The following is a 22,612-nucleotide window of genomic DNA, read 5'->3' as shown; positions in this document are numbered from 1 at the left end:
TGGCCAAGGGTTTCAATTCGAATCATGAAACAAAGCGCTCTAGATTACTGAATAGATCTTGGTAGGTGAAATGGAGCGTCGCAATCCATCTATTTTGACATTGTAGGGTCAACAGTAAAAGTCATGGCTCTGTAGTATTACGTACTACCATACAAATGTGCATATTCCAGCAGTTCCAACTCTCTGCCTGGATTCTTCCCGCTGACTTTTGTGCAATAAACTTCATCAAAGCCTTGTGACATTGTTCCCTGCGAGGGTGCCTGAGTGATTGTGTTTAAAATGCATTGCAAACTGTGTTAGATAGAAGCAGAAAATCCTTAATCACTGCTTAATTAAGGAATCATCTTGTAGCTTCATTTCCCGAGCTCTAATTAAACACTTCCAATACGTTTCGTTACAGGGCTTAACATGTTCGCCTGAGATCAAGGTAGTGCCTTTAATGTTATCTCCCCGCTTTTTTAAACTCCGCTCCATTGGAAGGAACTGTTGATATGCGCCTTTGTTATCCTCATCATAATACGAGTCTGGTATGCTAAAGAGGTTCCCCAAGCCTAACAATAAATAGTGGGGAATTTAGTTGCATGTGTCCTGATTATATACTGGGAGAGAGTGGGGAGAGTGCTAGACAAGCAAAAGTGGGTCATAATGACCTCCTGTACTGTAACTAGGACGTGAGCAGACCATCCTTCAGAATCTCATCAGTGTTTTCTACATTTTCAGAGTGTGAGGCAGAAAGCTGACATCCTTTTGGCAATGTTTGCAACCTCCTTTGAAGTGAGCCATGTCAAAAAAGATAAACATGCATGGTGAGGGCTGTTGATCTGAAGATTAACCTAAGTGTGGATGGTGCAGCAAAGTGTCCCAAGGCAGTTGTCACCATAAGGAAACATATTATTACATGTATTTCTCACTTCACCCATTCAGTCCATCACATACTGGTACATTTTAAAACTCCCTATGAGTCTTGTGAATTTTGCCATCTTCATATTCACATTTCATATCTAGGCATCCCTATTCCAACTGTATGAAGTGTAGTAATCCATTGTGGTAATCCAGGCCTGCCCTTGACCGTTCACTATTGGGTTTAAAACATCAAAGGGATGGAAACGATAAGGTGACAAATGTGGGAGAAATGTTTTTCTGCAAACTATCGACTAGCCCTACATGCCCAGGGCAGGTTTGCTCTTAGTCGCAGAGTTTGGAAAGACTCTGTGTCAGCCACATTGGATTTATTCTGAGCGCTACACTTGGGGCATATACTAAGCTCTGATTTATGTGCCTATAAACTTAGAGTACAAACTGTGCTTACTGTATGCATGCAAAAATACTCTTTTTTTTATTTGCTGAGCTTTGAGGAACACTGGGTAAGCACTGCTGGGTGTATTGTGGTCAGTATTATGGCCCAGTTGAGATGAAGGTGGGGACTGTTTAACAACCCTGTAGCACTTACATCCTGGAGAGAGATACCCAAATATCCCAGAGCATGGCTGAGGTGCACTGCAGACTGTAAATCAGCACAACATCCTATAACATACATTTGGGATAGCTCCACAATAGATCAAACGGTAATAAATAGCCTCCTCGCTCCCACACATTGCGTTCCTTCCTGCCTCCTGTTCCTGCAGGCACTCATGGGAACCCCTTTGCATAAAAGTGCACAGCTGGACCTGTGTGGAGCAAATGCACGTAGACTGTAATGCATCAACATAGAATTCACAGACATAAGTAAATAAATAAAGAGAATGAAAAAAAAAAATCCTTTTTGTTTCAAATGTAGTGTTGAGTTTAAAATTACCTAAAAATGTCCATTTTTTACAATTACTTTAAATTGAGAATTGCCAAAATTATCCACATTGTGCAGTCCTAAATATTTTGTTTGATTTTAGCAGTTGCAAAGTGTAACTGGCGTGTGTGTGGTAATGTCATACATTTTAGAAAATTCCTCTTTTTTATGTAATGTGTGCTGAACTCTTGAATACTTAATACTAATAACAAGTTTTTTCCGCTGTCATTTATAAGCAAACAATCACATTTGTAAGCACTATTGCTCATTATTTTTTGTGAGTTTAGTCAAACTTTATTTTTGTGCCTGGCAGGAGAGGAAGACGGCAACCGAGAGGCAGGGGACTCCGAGATGGAGCCGGGTGAGAAGAGCCGACAGGCTGCTGTGGGACCAGACGAATGGGACGGGCCAAGTAAGTGAAGACGCACGGATGCTGGCACCAAATGTGCATCATGTAAAAGTATTAATATAAAGGAAGTGGAAAACAACAGAATTTTTTGCTGCTTAAGATGTAAATTATTATTTTTCAATTTCCTAATTTAAATTCAAAGGCTTGAAGCAGTAACCACATATTTTTATCTTGTTTAGTCTCCTGTAAAGACTAACTTTATCAAGGTGATGGATAATGCATTGAATTTGCAATTACTGCTCAACACTAGTCTACAGCCACACTGCTGAATGCACAAAATATGATTCTTTTTAATGCATAAAATGACCTCGAGAATTTATTGCAGGTACATGCATTTGTCAAAAAGAGAACAGTAGAGCGAGAGAGAGAAAAAGTGGATTTAGGCAAGTTGTGCTGGCTGGCTCTGCGCCCCCCGGGGTGTGTATTTTATACTGACAGTGAATCAGTGTTATCGCACCTATCAGATAATGCATTTATCATTAAATTTCACATTTGCATTTAAATCTGGGGAAGGAAATGAGCATTGCTGGCTAAAGATAAGAGCACAGGGACGACAGTAATAAACCATCACTGTGATCAGTCAGGGACAGGGCTGAGGGGGTCAGTGCCCAACCATGGGGCCTGACAAAAAGCAGGCAGCACACAGGGAGAACGGCCTTTTAGGCAAGGAAATGCTGAGCTTCAAAATGCTGCTTTGAAAAGGAGGGATGGATGTAGCATTTGGAGATGTATGACGGACTGTAATTATGTTTCTACTTAGCCATCAGAATGAGAATGAGCGCTCCGAGACGCACAGCGAGGCAGGAGACTGTCAGTGTGAGGCAGTGAATGTGTGAATGACAGAGCATATGATGTGAGACACCGGGCCCATTTTCTGTTGTACTAAACCTCAGTGCTTTGGAGTTATCAAGCGATAGCCACTGAACATGGCCCTATCTGTGCAGTGTAACACAGTGAAAAATAGCACTGAGCACATGGCTGCCCCCTCCTCACAGAAGCATGCTTTTACATACATCAAGGCTCCTGTCTGATCTCCCACCATTGAAAGAGTTCATCATGAGGGCCATGTGCATTTGTTTAAGTTTACTACGATCTCTGTGATGTACTAACCAATTAGTGAGTAGCTTACACTGAAGCATCTGTGCCCCTCCTCTGTTTTCTCTATGGGCTGCATAGAGTGGGCAGAAATTAATCTTGGCACATAATAATGCCATTCACTCTCCAATCATGGCTGCCATGAAAGGTCATTTCCCTTTTTAATTTTTCCCATTGTGCTGAAAAAGTCAGATGGCCATGTTATAATTTGAATAAAGCAGGGAATCAGACAATCAGATAACATTTGAAATGACATGACTTCCTGTTCAAAGCGATTAAAAGCAAATTTATTTAGTTTGGAACTGTCTCCCCTTTAATCTCTTTGTAAATGTTCAGATAGTGAGAGTTGAAAAGTTCTTTGTTATTCTTTGGCTTAAGTTTAAGCAGGTGTGATTATGATCACCAACAGATAATTTTTAATCACCGTGCATGTGCATGTGAATAGGCTGTGTAATGGCCGTCACATAAAGAGAGACTGAAGCCTTTAATGAGGTGGGCTCACTGGAACATGCCCACCTGCTTTGGTGAGTCTATTGAAGCACCTCCATAACGTTTCCCTTTTGCTGAGTAACAACAAAAGCCTTTACAATTTACATGCTGTAATTGAACTTTTTGTCTCCACTTTGGTAAGTCATGTCGAGTGCTGTCCGGTGGCTCCTGTGCTGCGATTGTCTTTCTGTGTGGACCAGTGCGTAGTCGTAGAGAATGACTCACTATTCATCTGATAGCTGAAGCTCGCAGTGTTGTTCGCGCTGGAGCTCCGATGTGGAACACCCAGTGAGTTTCGTCTCTCTCTCTCGTCTCCACAAGTATGTCCTTAAGCCAATCGCGCTCTCATCTTGTGTCTCATGTTCATTTCTCGTCACGGATGTTTCACAATCAGCCTGTGATTTGGGAGATAGCGTTACATGCTATTCTCTTCATTTTCATGGACTAGCAGTGATATGGATCTGACTCTGGCTCAGTCTTTCTCTTTCCTCTGGGCTAATTGGGAAGGCTGTGTGTGGTAGCAAGCTAACTCTGCTAATGAACTTGTTCACAGTCTTATCTAAATGATTCCATGTAAACCACTCCTCTTCATAAAAGTCAGCCAAATTCCAGAGTTTCCTTAAGAACACTTTGAGATTACAGCTACTGTAGAAAGGCTCTAGTGATATTTTACATCACTACATCATAATTTCGTACAGTGTTATTATTAGTCCTCTCAGTGCATACAAAATAATATTGTCCCCATCTAATTTACTAGAAATTCTATTATTTTAAGACCAAAAATAATGTTCAAGGCTGATCCTATACTATTACTCCCAGTATTTTTGCTCCATTACTCAGCATACGCAAAAAAAAAAAATCTCTTACTTTTCATTGTTTTTTGCTGATGTGCTTGAAAGACATAAATCAAAAGCACAGACTCTTCTTTTGAGGGAGGTGAGTGTGACAGAGAGGTAACAGAAGCAATATGATCACCTTGTCCGTAAATCTCTTGGCTGTTCCTGATGACCGGCTCTACCCAGCATGCTCGGCGCTCTGTGCCAGCTGGAAAGGGGCCAGGCCAAGGCACGGGTCAGTCCAAAGAGAGGCTCCCTGACAGACGCACAGACAAGAGCCCTTAAGACAATCTCACCCTCTTCCACCTACATCAAACATGCACACGCAGCTTCACTCGCATGTAAAAAGTTCTGAGTCTCGTTTTTGACTCCAGCCAACCCAGGAGCGTCTGTGGCCATTCCTCTTTCTGTCGTTTCCAAAAAATAGCAAGAAAAAAACCACAATAACCATTTCAGGTTGAACGCACATATGTCAAGCTAAGAGGAATGGAGGAGCAGATGGGCACGATACGGTGGCAGGTGCCTCAACAAATGTTTGCGGTCGCCCGAGCTGCTATTTATATCACGGTGAAACACAGAGACACGCAAATATTTGCAAAAGGACAGTGGGCCTTTTTTGTTGGGAGTCAAAGTGATCACCAAAATAAACAGATGGGATTAAACATTTGGACCGTCAGGGGCAGGACTTCGAAATTCCCATAGTTGCACTGAAGTAGAAAGCATTCTGTTGTGCAATTTGTTTTGTTAAAAAATGCAACATTTGTCTTTAGGAATAAAAAAATAAGTGGTTCTCCAGCATCAATGCGTTCACAGCAATTGAATTCACTCAGGTTGTTCTCAGAGTAAACAAGAATGCTTCTAACTCAGCCCCAAGTCCATTATAAAGTCAGGGTGTCGTCAGAAGGGAGGGGCTAGTTGAAACGAGTGAGAGAGACAAACAGAGTACCCAGATGCAGATTAGGCTGCAGAAGATGAGGGTGTAAAAGGGATTTAATGGTAGGATGGATTAGAGAAATCCTTGTAACAATGTTAAATAATTATGGTTCCAGCCGAGATCAAAGCGCCATTGATTGAACCCCTCAAGCCTCAGCACACAGAGTCTTGGAAAGCAAAGATTGGTAAACTCAGACCACTCCGGCTGCTCCACTTAAATTGGATTGGAATATTAGGATACAGACGAATCCTTCAGGAGGCTTTTGCATGCAGCTTTTTGTCACCGGAAATGTAGCTTTGGGAACGCTCTAAAGCCTTGATAGTGCACTGTCTCCACACAATCATGAGACGAGGGTGTCGCAGCTGTCTCCGCTGATACCTAAGCGTTTTAAGCAGACTTATAGACACACTTGACGGTTATATCAGCAAAAACTTTCAGCGTATGCTTTCATTACTCTTTTTTTTCCTCCCTCCTCTTTCTTCATAATCAAGAAATTTGGACGTGCATCATGGCAATTCTGTGTGAAAAAAGGAAGGTTTTATCTACCTTCTCCAGGGTTTTATTCAAAGTCTTCTTGTCAAGTCCCACAAAACATGAATGACATAGAGATTTCTGATAGCAACGATGAAAGGCATCATCAGCGCTCCTGTGAGTTCTGCGCTCTGAGTGATGTAGAATTAAACCGTAATCAAAGCAAAACATGTAAACAGTGTTTGTCTCATCCCCACTTATTCGCTTTCTTAAAATATTGTTGATGAAGGCCTCCTAATTCAGGCCCCTTCAATTTACAATATGTGGAGATAATAATGAAATATGCAACAAGAGATTAGCCAAATCACTGTACTCCAATGCGGCGTGGCCTTGATTCAAATTCACTCACTGATCCGCCATGCTAAGAAGCTTTATAGAGGAACTTCACGCTTGTTAGTTATATATAATCTAAAGTACAATCACTGTTCTTATCACTGGGGAATAACTCCACTATATCCTGTTGTATTTTTGTGGTGTTGGCTATAGTACAAAAAGAATGGGCTTATTAAGACGCAGTTTTGTTTTGTTGGTTTATATATAACATATTTTTAACACATGAAAATAGTTAATTTGATTTAAAAATATATATATATGAAAGCTAGACACCCTTAGCTTGTAGACCTCTGCAAAAGACCTGCTGTAAAAGTATAGTCAAAGTGCCCTGACCATAGTGGCAAAGACCACAAACTAAAACTTTTCCATATTTATTTTGTACATTTTATGCCTACATCCGTTCACTAACTATAACCATGTTGTGTTTTCTTTTATAATATTTCATAGGAATCGATAGCTGTTAATACTTAGTTGTTGCTGTTGCTGCCCCTGGGGACTTGACACCCATTGCGTCGTCTTTTAGCTCTTTGAATATGTTTGTTCTGCAGTGCGAGCCCTCCCAGGAGCTACGGGCACTGGTTTTTCCAAGAGGTATGATTGTAATTGGGTGAATATTTGATGTGTGTATTCAGCATTAGCTTTGAGGCCCGAGTGCAGACAGCGCTGGGGGGGTAACTATGGCTAAAATGGATTTGGTTTCTTTTTAGTCTTTTTAAACAAATTCTTTTGCCATTTATTGACAGATCAACCACCCGGAATGTGTCCTTTACAACTATAAGAATGGCTGCCTGAGCTTCCAACAATAGTATTTACCCTTAACCTGCAGTAGCTTGTTTCAAAACATGCATGCCAGTGATGGAATGTAAAAAGTAGATGTTTGAGTGGAAATCATACATATTATGCAAAATCAACTTTAAGAGCTTAAAGTTGTATTTAGAGTGATTAATTCTCCTGCATTCAAGATGCCATTGCTCCGAATATTCACATACACGTCCACTGCTCTGTACTTACATGGTTACTTACTTAAACTGTGATACAGGTAGGATTCAGCATGGTCCACCAGCATGACACTTTGTTGTGATGATGTTTACAGAAACCATGCCTTACCATAAAGGAGCAGGTGAAAATCAGTCATTTCAGATCAATTTAAGATTTAAGATATCAATTTAAATATCCAAACTATAAAAGATACCGATCCACTGTTGTCATAGATTATAACTATAACATATAAAACTGTAATATTCATATAGTTATACCTAACATTTTATTGATGCCCCAGTCCCACACACTCATACATTAGACATAATTTTGTATAAAGTACAACAGCCTTGCCTGCTAGTTCTGCCTCTTGCACCTTTTTTGTGTCTGGGTTACAGTAGGTGGTCCCCCTTTGTCAAGTGAATGCAAGTACCAAATAATAGCTATAAAAGTGATAGTAAAAAAAAACTTCATAAAATGACATGTTCTTCCCTGATTGTACGAGTGCTGTGGTATTCAATTATGCAATTTCCATTGGCATATTAATCATCTTTTCAACAAACAAGCCGCTGTTAATTAAAGCAAAGCATGGATAAAGACGTGTTGCCGGATCATCACTCTGTTTATCATGGCGCACAGACCGCGGTTAAGTAAATGCAGGCTGTGAGATGAATTTCAATGCTCTCCCACTTTCTGCCATTGTACATCTGTGTGGCTTCACTGTGCGTCTGTGCAGGGTGGGGCTAGTGACGTGTCAGATCCCTGTTTTTACAGATCAAAAGGTGGGAACTTCTTCAAACACTTGTGATAAAGAATGACGATATTATTATTAAAAGATGTACAATTAATAAAAAACTGATTTAATTCAGGTGAAAATGTAGGACTATATAAACGAAAGGCCAAATCTAAATATTAGACTTGAATTAACATAATTAAAGTAAGACCAAACTAGCGCTGATCTGTAAATTATTGCTAAATTTGGTCTCATATTAAAGCAATCTCTTTTTTTTTTGCATTCAACCTCTTACTTACTGCTTAAGGAGTGGCTTTGCTGATAGTGCCACAACATATACCCTTTTATACACACTACTTGTCGTCTTTTCAAGCCGTAAAATGCACTTTCCCATGACTAGATTGCACTGCATGATTCACATATTGAGATTCGCGCCTGTGGTCGGCCATATTGAGTTTGCACCGGGAACAACATGACATCTCTGTACACTCCTGCCTGCTCTCCTTGTCACCCTTCTTTGGCTTTTTGTGCCGCCTGTGTGCCTCACTCATTGGTGCTAAGGGGGATGGAGATTATTCAGGATTTGGTAAGATATGGGCCTTCTCTAATCATAGCTGACTGCCTCCACTGTCATTCAGTCACTAAATAGAAGTGTGGGGGAAGAGATGGGAGCAGCCAGCACCCATAGTGAGCATCCACTAGAGTTGAAAAATAGGAAAAGAAGCAGTAGACTTGTGGCGTGTGCCTTGTCCTTCTTTGTACGACTTTATCAGCGCGGCGCTTGCAAAACTGGAGTCTTCTCTTAAGTTAAACATAAGATCGTTGTGGTTTGAAGCACTCGACTGCTCAACAAGTTCCCGGTATAGTGTCTTGCACATCTCCAAATCACACCTCACAAAGAAGGGGGAAAAGGTGTTTTCTGCTGCGTTGGCTCAAATCTAAATGCACTCAAACATACTGTTGCACTGGAGTCACCCGCACATGCATAACCCCACCCAGCCTCCCGAACCGCCATCACAAGAGGGACAGAGAGGAAGAGAGCGAGAGAGAGATGGAGATGGTGTGGAGCAGGAGGAGGAGGAAGAAGAGAGAGAGAGAGAGAGAAAAGTCAAAAACCTCCACATAACAATGCCAGAGAAAAATCAGAACATTTTCCACCGAAAGATGGGCCATTTCCAAATCCTTGTGCCCTATCAGACAAATTAAAGTAAATCAAGCATGAAATGAAGCAGAAGAGCCCGGAGATAAGGCTCCTTTAAGTCGTTTACAGATTAGGACAGAGGGAGAGAGAGATGGAGAGAGAGAGAGGGAGAGAGGTGCATGGTCGGTGCCACTGAAGGCTGAGGCTAGTTTCTCATTTCACAATAGCAGCCTGTGTATAGGATTACTCTCCCCTGTCACCGACATGAGCAGCAGTGGAGGGAATACAAGTCCTCAGAGTGTGTCCACATCACAAATGTTTCCGAGCACAAAAATCTCCACATGTCATCAACAAAACATCCTGACCCACCAGACCTGGGCCCAAGCTCAAAGGCTCGGTTCAGGTGTACGTGCTCCCTCCATTGAGCCAACAAACACCGGGATAAATCGGGATATTGTGTAACTTATTGTGTAACTTTTCTGCTTATAACCTGAGAGCTACTGGGGCATTGGAATGTTCCACAGTATGGCATTTATTTCCTTACCGTAGTGTTAAATTGAATTTCGATACTAAGCAAAAGGCTCAATACTCAATAACAGTTCACCATACTATATTATATTAGCAATGATAGCAAAAAACATTCCTTTTTTTCAAAAATAGAGAGAAATAATGTGGTTTAATTTATATTATCATACTTCTAATATAGAGCAAGCTAATCTAAAACTGTTCAGCAAAAGTAAAATGTTTCCCAATTTTTTTCAATATAAATACAATTAGTATCTATTTTCGATCCAGTTTTAGTATCAATTAGTGCATTTTTACTGTGAGCGCCCTTCCACTGATTTGACTTGTAACTGCCTGGGGGTAATCCTGCTTATCTCCATGGTGATGGATAACATTCTGTGGAACATCAAGGGAATCAAGGAATCGAGGCAAAGCAATAACATCTCCATGGGGACTAGCAGGTGGCTGACTCTTCACCTTAATGCACCTTTTAAGAGTCAAAGTCATGAAATGATTAACACTTGGCAAAATGGGGAAAATATCAATATGTATCAGTCACTTTTTCAAATTCATTAACAGTAACTCAACCTCATTATTTTTCCTACATTTCAAGTTTGTCAAAAATATAAGTAAATAGGTAATAAAGAATAGGTTAAAAAAAAAGGCTTTATTACCCTTAGTCCATTTGTTTTCTGTTAGTGAGCAAAGTTAGTGAATTAACTCTTTTTCCTGTACTATCAGTACTTCAATTTCCCTACCCCCCAAAAAAAACATTTGCTAATCAATTCTGTATTTTTTGTACCTCTTTTCTGCACAAGGCTCTTTTTTTTTTCGTTGGTTTCGTCTGGTCACCTCTTAACCTTTCGGCTTCTTTACAATGTGCCTTGGAATGCAGTGATTGGCTAAGCTACGTCACATGATCTAATGGCTGTCACTTCTTGTGTTAAGCGCAGCACGGATCAGGTTTGAAGGAGGAGGATGGGGCCGTGCACAAATTATATTCTCAAATTTTTGTCGCTCCATGAAACGGATGGTTTAATATGTGCGTTCTATTTCCTGTACTACATCGCCGGATTAATTGCTGTTTTATTTTGGTCCTTGCAAATAATCAAAACATAATTATGGAGCTAGTTGCTCATAGAGATATTTTGCACACACATGAGCATTTCATTCATGCATGGAAGCAGAGGCGGCCCCCCCTCCTATCAAGCCCACACAAGCAGAGGGTGCACCGGCGCCCACCTCTCCACACATGATTTTGTCTCCTTGCATGTATCTATATTTTGGAATAGAGGGAGAGGTCGGCCCCAGTTTTCGGTTAGCTGCCACCCCGAGCCACGACCTTGACCTTGCTCGTGGTGCTCTGGACTTTTAGGTTTAGGCCTCTTTATCGCACTATCTCCAGGCATTTAAAAATACTCCTGAAACTCTACGGTTAACCCGCTTTTACGCTGTTCACATCAAAAACTGGATGAAAAAAGGAGAGCTTAATCCATCTTATCTGTTGACTGTCAAACTGCTCCGGCTAAAACCTACTCACAAAAGACAACTAGGTCACCCAGGGAAAAAAAGGAAAAAAAAAGGATTCCCGTGTTACCAAGAGGCTCCTTGGTAATTAGCTTGGGAGAAGGTTCAGGAGCACTTAAAATAGTCTCCTCCGAAAATAACCAGAATGTTGCAATGTTTACTTTTTCTTTGTTAAATAATTGTTACTGCCAAATGACACAAACAAATGTAGGAAGTGGGAATCAGTCCACCAATCATCCAATAAACTACTTTTTTCCCTCTGAATTGAAGCAGGCAAATGTGAGCCATTGCAAAATATCCCCTTTCATCACGGTCTCTACTAGTTTTATTTCTCCCCTCTATTCTTAAATGTATTTATTTTTGCATTAATTGATATTTTTGTTCATCTAACTTTCTCAACATTTCCCAGTACAATCCTATAATTACATCCAAACATAATACCCATACCTTTCTCTAAATATGACTCTTCGTAGACCGACAAAACAACCATTTTCTGCCATGCTTTTTCTGTCTCTTTCCCAAACACATACTTTTCCAGCGAGCACACCATCAATTACTCATCCACGCTGACACATTCAGGTGGAATAATGTCCTTTTGATGCTTTTGAAATTTTAAGAAAAGCGTTTAAAACAATCTTGATTTCCTGCCAGAGAGTGTTGCGTGTGTCCTCTAGATGTTGTCAGCGATACAGAGATATCTTGGCGTGGGGATAGTCATTCTTTAAGTTTTGCTGTCTTCTTTTACATGCTATCAATAGAAATTGCAGTGCTTCTGGAAAGATGGATGCCTTGGAGATTGTTGTCTGCTGTGCCTGCCTCTGACTTGACTGGGCTGGTGATGAAATGGTGCGTCTGACAGAGCGTATATTTCAATTGTTCAATGACACCTAACAGCAGCTCTGGGTTGATAATGTACTGCCGGACTTACTTCTTGTGGGAGAGACACGCAGCGATGTCCTATTGTTGCGCTATTGTTTTGTTTTCTCATTTCGAAGCTAGACGTTGTACAGATCAATCATAATTATAATTTAGGGTGAAGTATTGACATGTATTTTATGAAGCAATTTTGAAACCTGCCGTTGAATTAAAAATAAATGCGTTTCAATTATGAGCTTATCGTTGCAATAATGTTAGAAGCATTAATGTGTTTTTTTTTAATACTTTTGCTGTTTTGAAATGAACTAGTGATGCAAAGGTCGTCTCACTTAAACTCATTTTGTTTTCTACAGTCAGAGAGGCTTGTAACATGGGTGAGATTTGCAATTTGGTCATTTCGGATCGAAACGTTTGTGGTAAAATTGTCTTTCTGTAACGTTATTGCTGTGCGGCTCAGTGGTAGAATTGTTGGTTTGTATCTGTCAATTGAGTCCACCCATTTTTCCTGTATTCTGTCAATAAAGTTTAGCCAATATATATTATATATATATATATATATATATATATATATATATCTCTTCTATTATAACTGGTCTTTACCAATTCCTCACATGGTCAGCCTAATCCTACAGTCAAATATATGACAATAACTAGCTGCAGAGTTGCTGAATGCATCACAAATCAGTACTTAAACAATATAGAAACTAGATTACAATCACATAAACTGGACAAAATGTGACTTTTTTGAATGATCTCAAGCTTTGTCAAAACAAGAATAAGACTATACTTTAACATAAAGAAAGTATTATTATTTTGTGTTCAAAATTACAGTATTGTTGAAAAAATATTGTGTTGTATTGTATAATTATGGCATAAAACCATTGAGTATCGAGCCTATTCCTTAATATCAAACTCAAGTTGAAAGTCTAGTATTGTGAAAACACTGTTGCTGATCCAATTTTTTCACCCACAACAATATGGGTTGGTTACTGTAGAAGCGGTGCAGTAGGAGTGCTATTGCCTTTTAAAACAACCTCTCACTGAGATAATAGTGTGGGATTTATAAATGATGCATTTTACTCAGCACGACCTGATAGTAACAGTTTGGGCGAAGGGGGGACGAAAGTTCATGCCTGTCTTATCAAAGCCCTGTGACATTTCTGCTTCTGCTGTAAAATTTCATATCACACATCGCCTTCAAAGATGGGCCACCTTTTGTTGAACTGATACAGAGCACTCCATCTCACCCCATATGCCTCTCCTATGGTATATTCATTTATTGCCCATTTGCCACCACCATAAGACCGACTATTGAGAAGATTGAAGGGACATATCTGAATTGCCTCTCACAGGTTATTGAACTTTGAACAGTGCATTGCTCAAATCATGAGTACACCTTACATTTATGGTTCTCACGCTGTGGGGAAGGGGCCGCTGGTGGGACGTGGACTTGAATTTGTTCAATGTTTGATGTTTGAGTATGATTCAGTTTTCTAGGGTTGATTCAAATCCTCTTTATTATTTCTGATGGTTTTAAAAGCTTGGAAATCCATCCATACTACTAAAACATTTTCTATAGTATTCCTGTTGCTCAGTTTTAAGAGAGAATTGAGATTTTGCATTAACAGTCAGACAAAATATCTGAAATCTAAGCAGTGGAGGGTTGATGATGTAATTTGTCATCTCTGTCCTGGAGCAGAGGGCTCATTCCAGGCGTGAAACTGTATTAAGGAAATGTATTCTCTACTATTAATGGGACTCCACGAGCATACGCTTTTATGGTCGACTATATAAATTGATAAAGTGCAGAAGAATGCACACAAATAAGAAATTGCATTGAAGCTGCAGCGCTGGGAAATTAAAAAAGGGTAGTTTGTCTCGAGGATTGATTGGTATCATCACCAAAAAAAAAAAAAAAAAAAGCTTAAAAACTTCACTGCAGTTGTGTGTTTGTTTTTTAATTCAATGCATTATTCTTAACTGCATCTTCTACTTTTTCTGCACACACTTCTAACATGCTGCATCTAATTTTCAAACCACAGACCAAACTGGCACCGTGCCATTGTCAAATCCCATTATTCACACTAAACCACTCAAGCTAGTGATGATGTTCCCTGTCCCATTGCACCATAACCCAAAGGCAGGACAGGAGACATACACAAAAGAGTAAAAAATACAAGCAGATGCCAGCAAGGAGCATCTTGGGTCCTATCAGACGAGGATCTCTCAGCACAAAGGGACATTCAGTGGTCTGCCAAGTGTCTGTAGAGTGCAGGAACAGAGCCGGGACTGTAGCGACAGATGATGATCTTATCGGGGGGGAGGGAGGTGTGGAGTCCTGGTTTGGGAGGGGGCAGCAGGGGCTCTTCAGATACATCCTGGGGCTCCTTTTGCCAAGTGTGTGGTATTTGTGAGTAACAGCGCTGAGGGGAGAACACAGGTGCTGGTTCTGCCATTTTGAAATGTTCTTCTTGGTTAAATCTGATAACCCCCATTACATATTCATTCTCAATTACATTTATGGACACGTACAGACTGCTTAGCCTGCATATAATATGTCGGAAGGACATTGTTGTTGTAATTTGTTTTCACCAGCATCTCCGCCTGTGTATGTTGGTTTCCCCTGAAAAAAAGTGAACTTGAACATGGCTCATCAGGTGAAGGGCAAACAATGTAATAGTAAACTAAAAGATAATAATCCTTAATATTTCAGAAGCAAGCCACAAAGTATTTTCTAATTCAACCTATGGACCAAAAAATATCTAAAGTAAAGTAAGAGCTGTTTTTGTCACATTTACAAAATGTTATCATTCAAAAATATAGAAATCTGGTTACAACGTGAGGAATTTGTTAGACATATTTTTACCCATAATAATCATAACAGTAACATCATGACATTATGGATCAGCATAAAATTGCATAACGATTTATTGCCAATGTCACTCCCTGTTCAACAGAGCCGGGAACTGAATCAGTGTTAAGTACAGAATTTCACTGTCATATTAAGTATTAACCTAATTATAATAATTGTCACTTATGCGCCTGACACTTGGACACATCTGTCTGAATATTTCTACTGTTTGCAAACTTGTGCCTGCTTACTTCAGCAGACAGTGTGCCAGGTTGAACCTCATTATTCATGCATGGGACTTATTTTGTGTGGAGATTTTCTACTAGTTTTGTAACAGATGTGACAAGCCATCTGCGAGCCAAGGTCCTCAGGCAACATTTGGTGTGAGCCGGCGCACAACTGGCACCCAAAACATGGTGGCCGCCGCTATACACGAATTCAATAGAACCCCCTCTTCTCCCGTGTTCTTGCACCTACACTAGTCACCTCATTATTTTTTACCCCCAAAAATGTGTGAATGGTTTGGCGAGTGGGCTGTTTGGAACCGTGTGTCAAGCGGGGCTAAAAGGGAACTTGCATCCAGGCAGTTAAAGGCCGCGGGTCTTATCTGAGGACAAACAGAATGCATCAAGCAGTGGCTGTGGCTCGCAGTGATGACGACCAGCTGTGCTCCCATGTTTAATTATTTCTCTGTAATGAGCTTACACACCTTCCACTGCAGCTCCAGGAAGACAGCGCAGGGAGCATGAGGGAGAGGAGACCAACAGTCAGAGATAAGGCCGATTATCTTAACTTTTGGCACAAGTCCAAAAAGTTCTCACTAATAAACCGTTCCAAACTATGGTCAAAACTGATGGTATGAAGGTTCTTACTCACAGGATAGTTTGATTATGTGAACCTTGAAACAAAGTTAAATCAACTTTTGACAGGATGTGCTGCTTTAGTGTTTGTGCATTTGCCCATCATAATAAATGCAGCTTAGGCTTGTCACAATAACACAGAAGATATTGCCATTAACGATAATATTGAAAATACTTTACACAAAAGCCCCAAAGCAGAATAAAAGCAAACAACCCAATTCTAAATGTACAGTATTGTGAAAAAATCTGCAGTTAATGAATACATAGCACAATGAAACACTTTAATTAGTCAATCATGAGTAAAATAAGTTCCTTATTTCTCTCTCTACAGCACAAATCTGTGTACACCTGATAAATACTTAATCCCAAATATAATGTTCCCACTTTCACATATTGAATGATAAGTTGATATAATACTTATTGAGACAGGCCTACTGCAGCTTGCACAATCCAAGGCTAAATAGCGACATTACTTTATTTGTTTACAGTTTTTTGTCCCTGTCTAATTAGGCTCCTGGTTCAGGCCTTGCTTTCTTTGTTGACTCCTGGTTGACTCCTCTTTATGTCCTTGCGTCTTCATTCATGTTTTCGTCCTGCTTTTGCCATGCGTTGGGCCCATTTCAGTGAGTAAAAAGCTGTTTATACACCACTACTAATACTACTACTACACCTAACACTCTAATGTTTATCAAGGCATATTTTTGTCAGTGACATTTTCACTTTGATTGTTAACGAACGTTCCCGCAGCAAGGTGTTATTTGCAGCAGGCATTGGCACAAGTCCCATTATGTTTATGCATGCAAGGGAGCACATAAGCACACATTTCCATAGCCGCACAAGGGACGGACACAAAGACGTGCCACAGATACACAGTTGATATTTGGAGCGGAGAACGGAGTACAGGAGGTCATTATTGCACAACGCATCAAAAAGTTCAATAATCACCACAGTCCATTCAGTGCCAACCTGGTGCCCTGCATAACTATTAGCCACACATGCGGGCACACACAGGTTCAAAGAAACAATGTTAACAACCTGTGTGGAGTTTGTGCCGAATCAATGACATCAATACAAGAGACTGTTCTCATTGTAGAAACGGTCGACTCTGTCCACATTAATACAGTTTCAATTAAGTCCACAGAATTCAATTGCATGTGTATTACTGGTTATCTATGCTTACAACAAAATACAATTAAAGGGATTGTTGATATGCACATATGCTGATTGAATTAAAATATGTAAAAAGGGTTAGGGTGTCATGATTGGCAAACATTTTTTTACAAGAGATTACTAGCTCCACGAGAATACAACGAGATTTGAGATTGTGAAACCAATTTTTATTTTAGCACAATTTTAGTCTCACCATTTTGGCCAAAGAGAAACAAATGGGGGGAAAAATCTCACAAGCTAATTTTCCTTATGTGGTCATTTTGTCTTGTTTTGATTTTGTGACTGAAGATCCTGCCCCATCCCCATTAACCACTGTGTTGAATAAAGACAAAGTAATTCTGTCACTTATGAATAAATCTCATCTCATTTTCTATAAAGTGAACAGAACCGACCGTGACCTCTGACATGGGTCCAGTCCTGCGAAGAAACAGTTTTAAAGATGCATGACTCATTTAGACATGACTCACAGCTGATAAAAGTCTTTTGGCTGTGGAACATTGTGTGTCCGAGCGTTGCTAAAACCTGATAGCACTTGTTACAAATGTCTGATTCATCAACTTCCACCAGAAGTTATCTCCGTCGTCAAGGAAACCGCTCGTAAATCCGACTCTAATGTTATTCAATTTGGATTAGCAATAGTCCTTATATTCTACAGTCAAGGGTAAATTGACATCTGAAAAGTTGCAAAATTATTTTATTACATGAAAACCATATCACTCAAGAAGACTTAAAAACATTCAAAGTAAATTGTTAAGTGATTTTTATACAGGAAAGCACAATTTTCCATTTTTATTACTCTCAAATTACTAAAAATGACCAAATAGAATCACATTATTCAAGTAGAAATGTAAAGTATGATGCAGGAATAGTAACTCTAGCTCAGAGAAACATATTTGTAAACTATGTCATGTCTGTCATGGGGCTTATCATAACTCTGCCATTAAGCAGCATCTACAAAAGTTCAGTGAATCTAAGCGATAAGCCTGGTGGGGCAGTACTAACACTGCTATCCACTTTCACTGTTAATTAACTGTAGCTGTAACAAGGGCTCGGCTTCCTGGAACAACCGGAATAGGCCTGCCATGAGCTGCTCCTGCCAGCCAGCGAGCCTGCAGAGTCTCACCGAGATTATCTGCACACAAGACACCTTTCAAGTAAGGTTAGCGCGCCGCGTGTGTGAGGAACACCATCAGATGGGTGCACACTTGATTTGCTTATCCATTTTGAAAGTGCGTGGCTGTAACCTCTGCTGTTTATCGCAGAGCTCAGACGCAGCGCTATATATCTGCTCATGTACTGACTGTGATGTCGTGTGGACCTTGTTGTATGGGGGAATATGGATGATATTTTTTTTCTCTGTGCTTTTTAGGAGAGTTAGACACGTTTCTGAAAGATGGAGAGCGGAGGATCCACAGCAGGCTGCAGCTTCCCGTTGGCACGACGTGGGGGCCATTCGAGGGCAAGATTGAAATGAATACAGACGCCAACGTATTGGTATGTGCATCAGTTTTTAAAGGTTATTGTGTAATCTATGTGGTGTTGTATGTCCTCCCTGTGTTACTAAAGGTTTGGCTGAACATGCAATGACATGCATGCGAATGAATGAAACTAAATATCTTCTTATTGAATGAATGTGAAAGTGTATGGCTATCTGTCTCCGTCTAAAAGTACTGGCTCATGTCCATTCACTCTTTCACTGTTTGTTTGTTCATTCACTCCACACTCAGTGATGGTAAGCCACTTCTGTAACCACAGTTTCCCGCATTGACAGAAGCGAGGCTGATCTGTGATATTGGCCCCTCCAACCACCACCAACTCACGCACACACCACATTCATAATGGTCAATGTGGGTCAAGTGTCAGAGCTGGGACCAGTGCTCTAACCATTGAGCCCCTGTCAGCATCATTAAAATCTATATATTGTTAGAAACATATTATTAGTCAACTCATACAAATCTGTATTTATATTTCAAGAGACACATTATTTTAGTACAAGAAGCTTTGCATCTTGGACCCTCATAAACCAGGGTACATTTGGGCTTAGGCCCATAATTGGCATTTTATGGTCCAGGTCTTGAGAAGGTAAGTTTATTCTCCATTTTTGTCACGTCTTTGCTTTAATGGTTCCTATGGGACCCTGCCTCTCTATACAAAGCAAATCAAACAAACAGCTAAAGCAACATTTGGAGACATATGCTGCTTTCATTCACTTATAAATATGAAGGGTAATTAGAAATATTTCTATATATAAATCATATTTCAAGACAGTCACACTGTCCATGGAAAGAATCTATTACCATTGACTCCCATGTCTCTCAACACCAACTCACAAAAGCTTTTGAAGTGCATCTATTTTAACATTTTAAGCCTTATATTGTATGACAAAACCTTTTAATTGGTGGATTTGACGTTGGGTCCATGCGCCGAATGAGGTCTAGTCTTTTTCATGTCCCGTACCCTCCAGCTCTCTATCTCCTCTTTGAAACATCCCTGGGCTGCTGTTGACCCCCTGCTCTGGTGGAGTGACGAGCCCTCTATGGATTTGATACTTTTGGATTAATTAAGAAATTCCTATTAGTATTGTAACCAGTCAAACGTTCATCCTGTTAAAAACATATGGAAAAGTCCATGAGGATTTCCAATACTGAAGCTTTTCACTCGGTTCAGCCAGATCTCTCAACTTTTTATTCAATCATTCTCCACTGTTTTCTAAGCTCCTCTCATGGTTTTGAAGTCATCGGTGGCTTTAAATAACTGAACCCATATTACAGGCGTGAAATATGTCTTCTCTCGGGCTGGAGTCAGTTATCCTTGGGTGGAAAAGTGATTTGACAGAGCAACACCTCAGCTTGCCTTCCAAAGTAACACGGCTCATATATTTCTATCTTCCTCGAATGACCTCACAATCTTTAGCAACTTCCCATCAAACAGTATGGTACACGGCAAGTTTAAGATTTGAAAAAGTTTTGCTTTGGTCAATGGCTTTTTATATATCGTGTATCTCAGGGGAAAAAAATCACTTCATACATTTTAAGTACATTTTTTACCCCAGTTTATCTATTAATACTAATAATAATAACACATTTAGACTTTACTTTGCATTATTCTTTCACTTGATGATGGTAAGCACGCACCACATTCATGTACTGACCGTTATCTACAATATTCTATGAGGAATTCTTCCACTTCTCATGAGCGATACCAGCTATATGATACCATTTCATTCCAACCTCGCACAATTTTAGAAACAGTGACCTTAAACCTATGAAATCTATCTCACAACCGCTGATGATGGAGTCCAAGTTTTCCCTATCTCTAAACTGTGAGCAGGTGCTGGTCATCACCTGTAATGGGGCTGCGGAGGGGTCAGCGAGACTGCCAAACCACCCTGCAATTAAAATACAGGAAAAGAGAGCTGCCATCGTGCCTCAAAGCATCTCATGTGTGTCTTTTCTCACGGGAATCCTTTTAAAATGCTTAGCTGCTTTCTCCGCTCACCCAATCGCACCAAAAGGCCAGTAGCGGGTCCTCTCTTGCTATCATTAAAGGCTATGACATTGCGGTGGTTTTGTTTTAGTTTTTACGTTGTTTTTGGACTAAAATAGCACATCTTTTTGAACATCACGGGGGAATCTACATGTCTGAAGGTGGAATAGCTGAATATCTTCTCCAGCTCAAGTTGCCAAACACGCAGCCGTTGGCAACATCCCTAATATGGCGTTGCATTTATCTCAGTTATTTCAGTGGGAGGCGAGGGAGTTGTGTAAATCTTAAAGCACCGATACAGAGACGGCAAAAGGTCCGAGGTAGCCTTACCTGGAGATAGAGAAGAGGAGTGAAAGCAGGCTAATGTAGACGTATGGGAGGGTGGGCAGAACAGCAGAGGAAGGAAAGAACAATGGAAATGTATTTGAGTATTTGAGTGGATTCCACCTACATCTCCCTGTCATTCAGATTATAGCCACATTGTGTAGCAAAGTGCAACAAAATGCTTTCCGTAGTATTTTCTATTGAGGTTTAGTGTCCTAGGACATGATTATTTGATAGAATAATGTTCTTATAAATAGAATAAAACAACACCTATTATACCATTGTACAAATAGCAACAAAATCCTGAACACCAAGGTTGATAAACACTGTTATTTATGTATGATTTACACATAAAAAGATAAAAGTTATTGTTCCAAAGTGCAAATCTGCCCATCACATGTAATTGAAACATCATTTTAGATATGCGTATACAATTCAGTTTCTAAGTATGTTTTGTCCCTCAGTTATCGTAGACAAAAAGCAGCTCTGACCTGTTCTATCCACAAGAATGATAGGATTACGTAAGGCATCTGTCTCTTCAGACCCCCGAGCCTCTGGTGAGTTATAGACATCGACACAAGTTTTACTAATTCATTTAGAAACATCAATCTGCTCCAACTTAACAAAGGTCAGGCTATTTTTGCACAGGCCGACAAGCTCATAGCTGTTTCCTTGTCTTTGGCGTGGAGCCCAGACAGGACTAAGTGTAATGACCAACGCAAAGTGGCTTGTACAGTAAATAATGAGGAGAGAGGGGGAGATTTAGGGAAAGACTACGATACCAACCATGAGCTGCACTTCGACCTACGGGAGTGAGTGGACTAATAGGCCTAAATAAGTTCAATATATATTTGACCAACACTGAAAGTAGAAATGGTTTTAGACGATTCTGAACGCCATTGGATTTCTATCAGAAACGGATGATATTATATTCGATAAAAGTTATTTTAACTATTATGAAAATTACAATATTGCATGTATTAATAACAAAGATGTGAAAAGTGATACAGTATTCCATTTTTTGTCGTTAGCTTTATTTATTTTATTGTCCTTTCCATTGTGCAATAAAACTTGAACCTCTACTAAGACTATAAAAAATATACACATTTCACACATTTACAAATTTCACATTTTCATACATTTTTGATGGTTTGCAAAAGCATGAAGGATTTATCATTATTGTGGGAATCCAAAAATATGTTGAGCCATATCTTTTGTCAGTCTCCCCTATTCTACTGTAATTGCATGTATAATCTTATATGACGCCGTTCTTGAGCTGCACTTTGGACATGCCCGCCCTAATGGGAGGTCCCCTTTGGTGCTGTGTTTGTGGGATGTTTCAGCTGGTGAACGACAGGCCTCAGTAGCTGACCAAAGTGACGGATGATGCAGAGAAAGGACAGTGATTACACGCAACTGTTCGGACCAGCCACAGGACAGAGAGAGGCATCACGCTTGAAAAAGAGAGACAGTGAGATAGCGGCATGAGGAAAAACAAGGGGAAAAGCATGACAGGAAATCTGGGCATCTGCAGGACAGAGATAGGGTCACATATCTCCCGCGTTTATCAAAGAGGGAAGCAGATTTCACAGCTGATGGGACGGCACGCAAAGGTTTGTGGACCCCAGGGGCTCGGCTTGGCATCCGCACCAGAGTTAGAGTTATTACCTTCGCAGACCCGTTAACACAATCATATGGCACTATCATATGCAGGCTCTAGCTTTCCTATTTTCCTCTCTTTTATCACACTAT

The 22,612-nt window shown here is 40.1% G+C and overlaps 1 protein-coding gene across 1 annotated transcript in view; it reads left to right on the top strand.

The window, feature by feature from the left end:
* The window catches only part of zfpm2a (zinc finger protein, FOG family member 2a), a 125,629-nt gene that overhangs the window by 44,663 nt on the left and 58,354 nt on the right, over positions 1 to 22,612 (top strand). The window contains exons 3-4 of the mRNA XM_072460103.1: positions 2,097 to 2,195; positions 18,420 to 18,544. Of these exons, the coding sequence (XP_072316204.1) occupies positions 2,097 to 2,195; positions 18,420 to 18,544 (224 nt within the window). The remainder of the gene's footprint in view (positions 1 to 2,096; positions 2,196 to 18,419; positions 18,545 to 22,612) is intronic.

This window comes from Eucyclogobius newberryi, unplaced genomic scaffold (genome assembly GCF_026437365.1).
Source record: "Eucyclogobius newberryi isolate DKJ021-1_F unplaced genomic scaffold, fEucNew1.0.hap1 SCAF_3, whole genome shotgun sequence".
NCBI lineage: Eukaryota > Metazoa > Chordata > Actinopteri > Gobiiformes > Gobiidae > Eucyclogobius > Eucyclogobius newberryi.
Note: the sequence above shows the minus strand (reverse complement) of the source record. Positions and strands in the feature narration are given on the sequence as shown.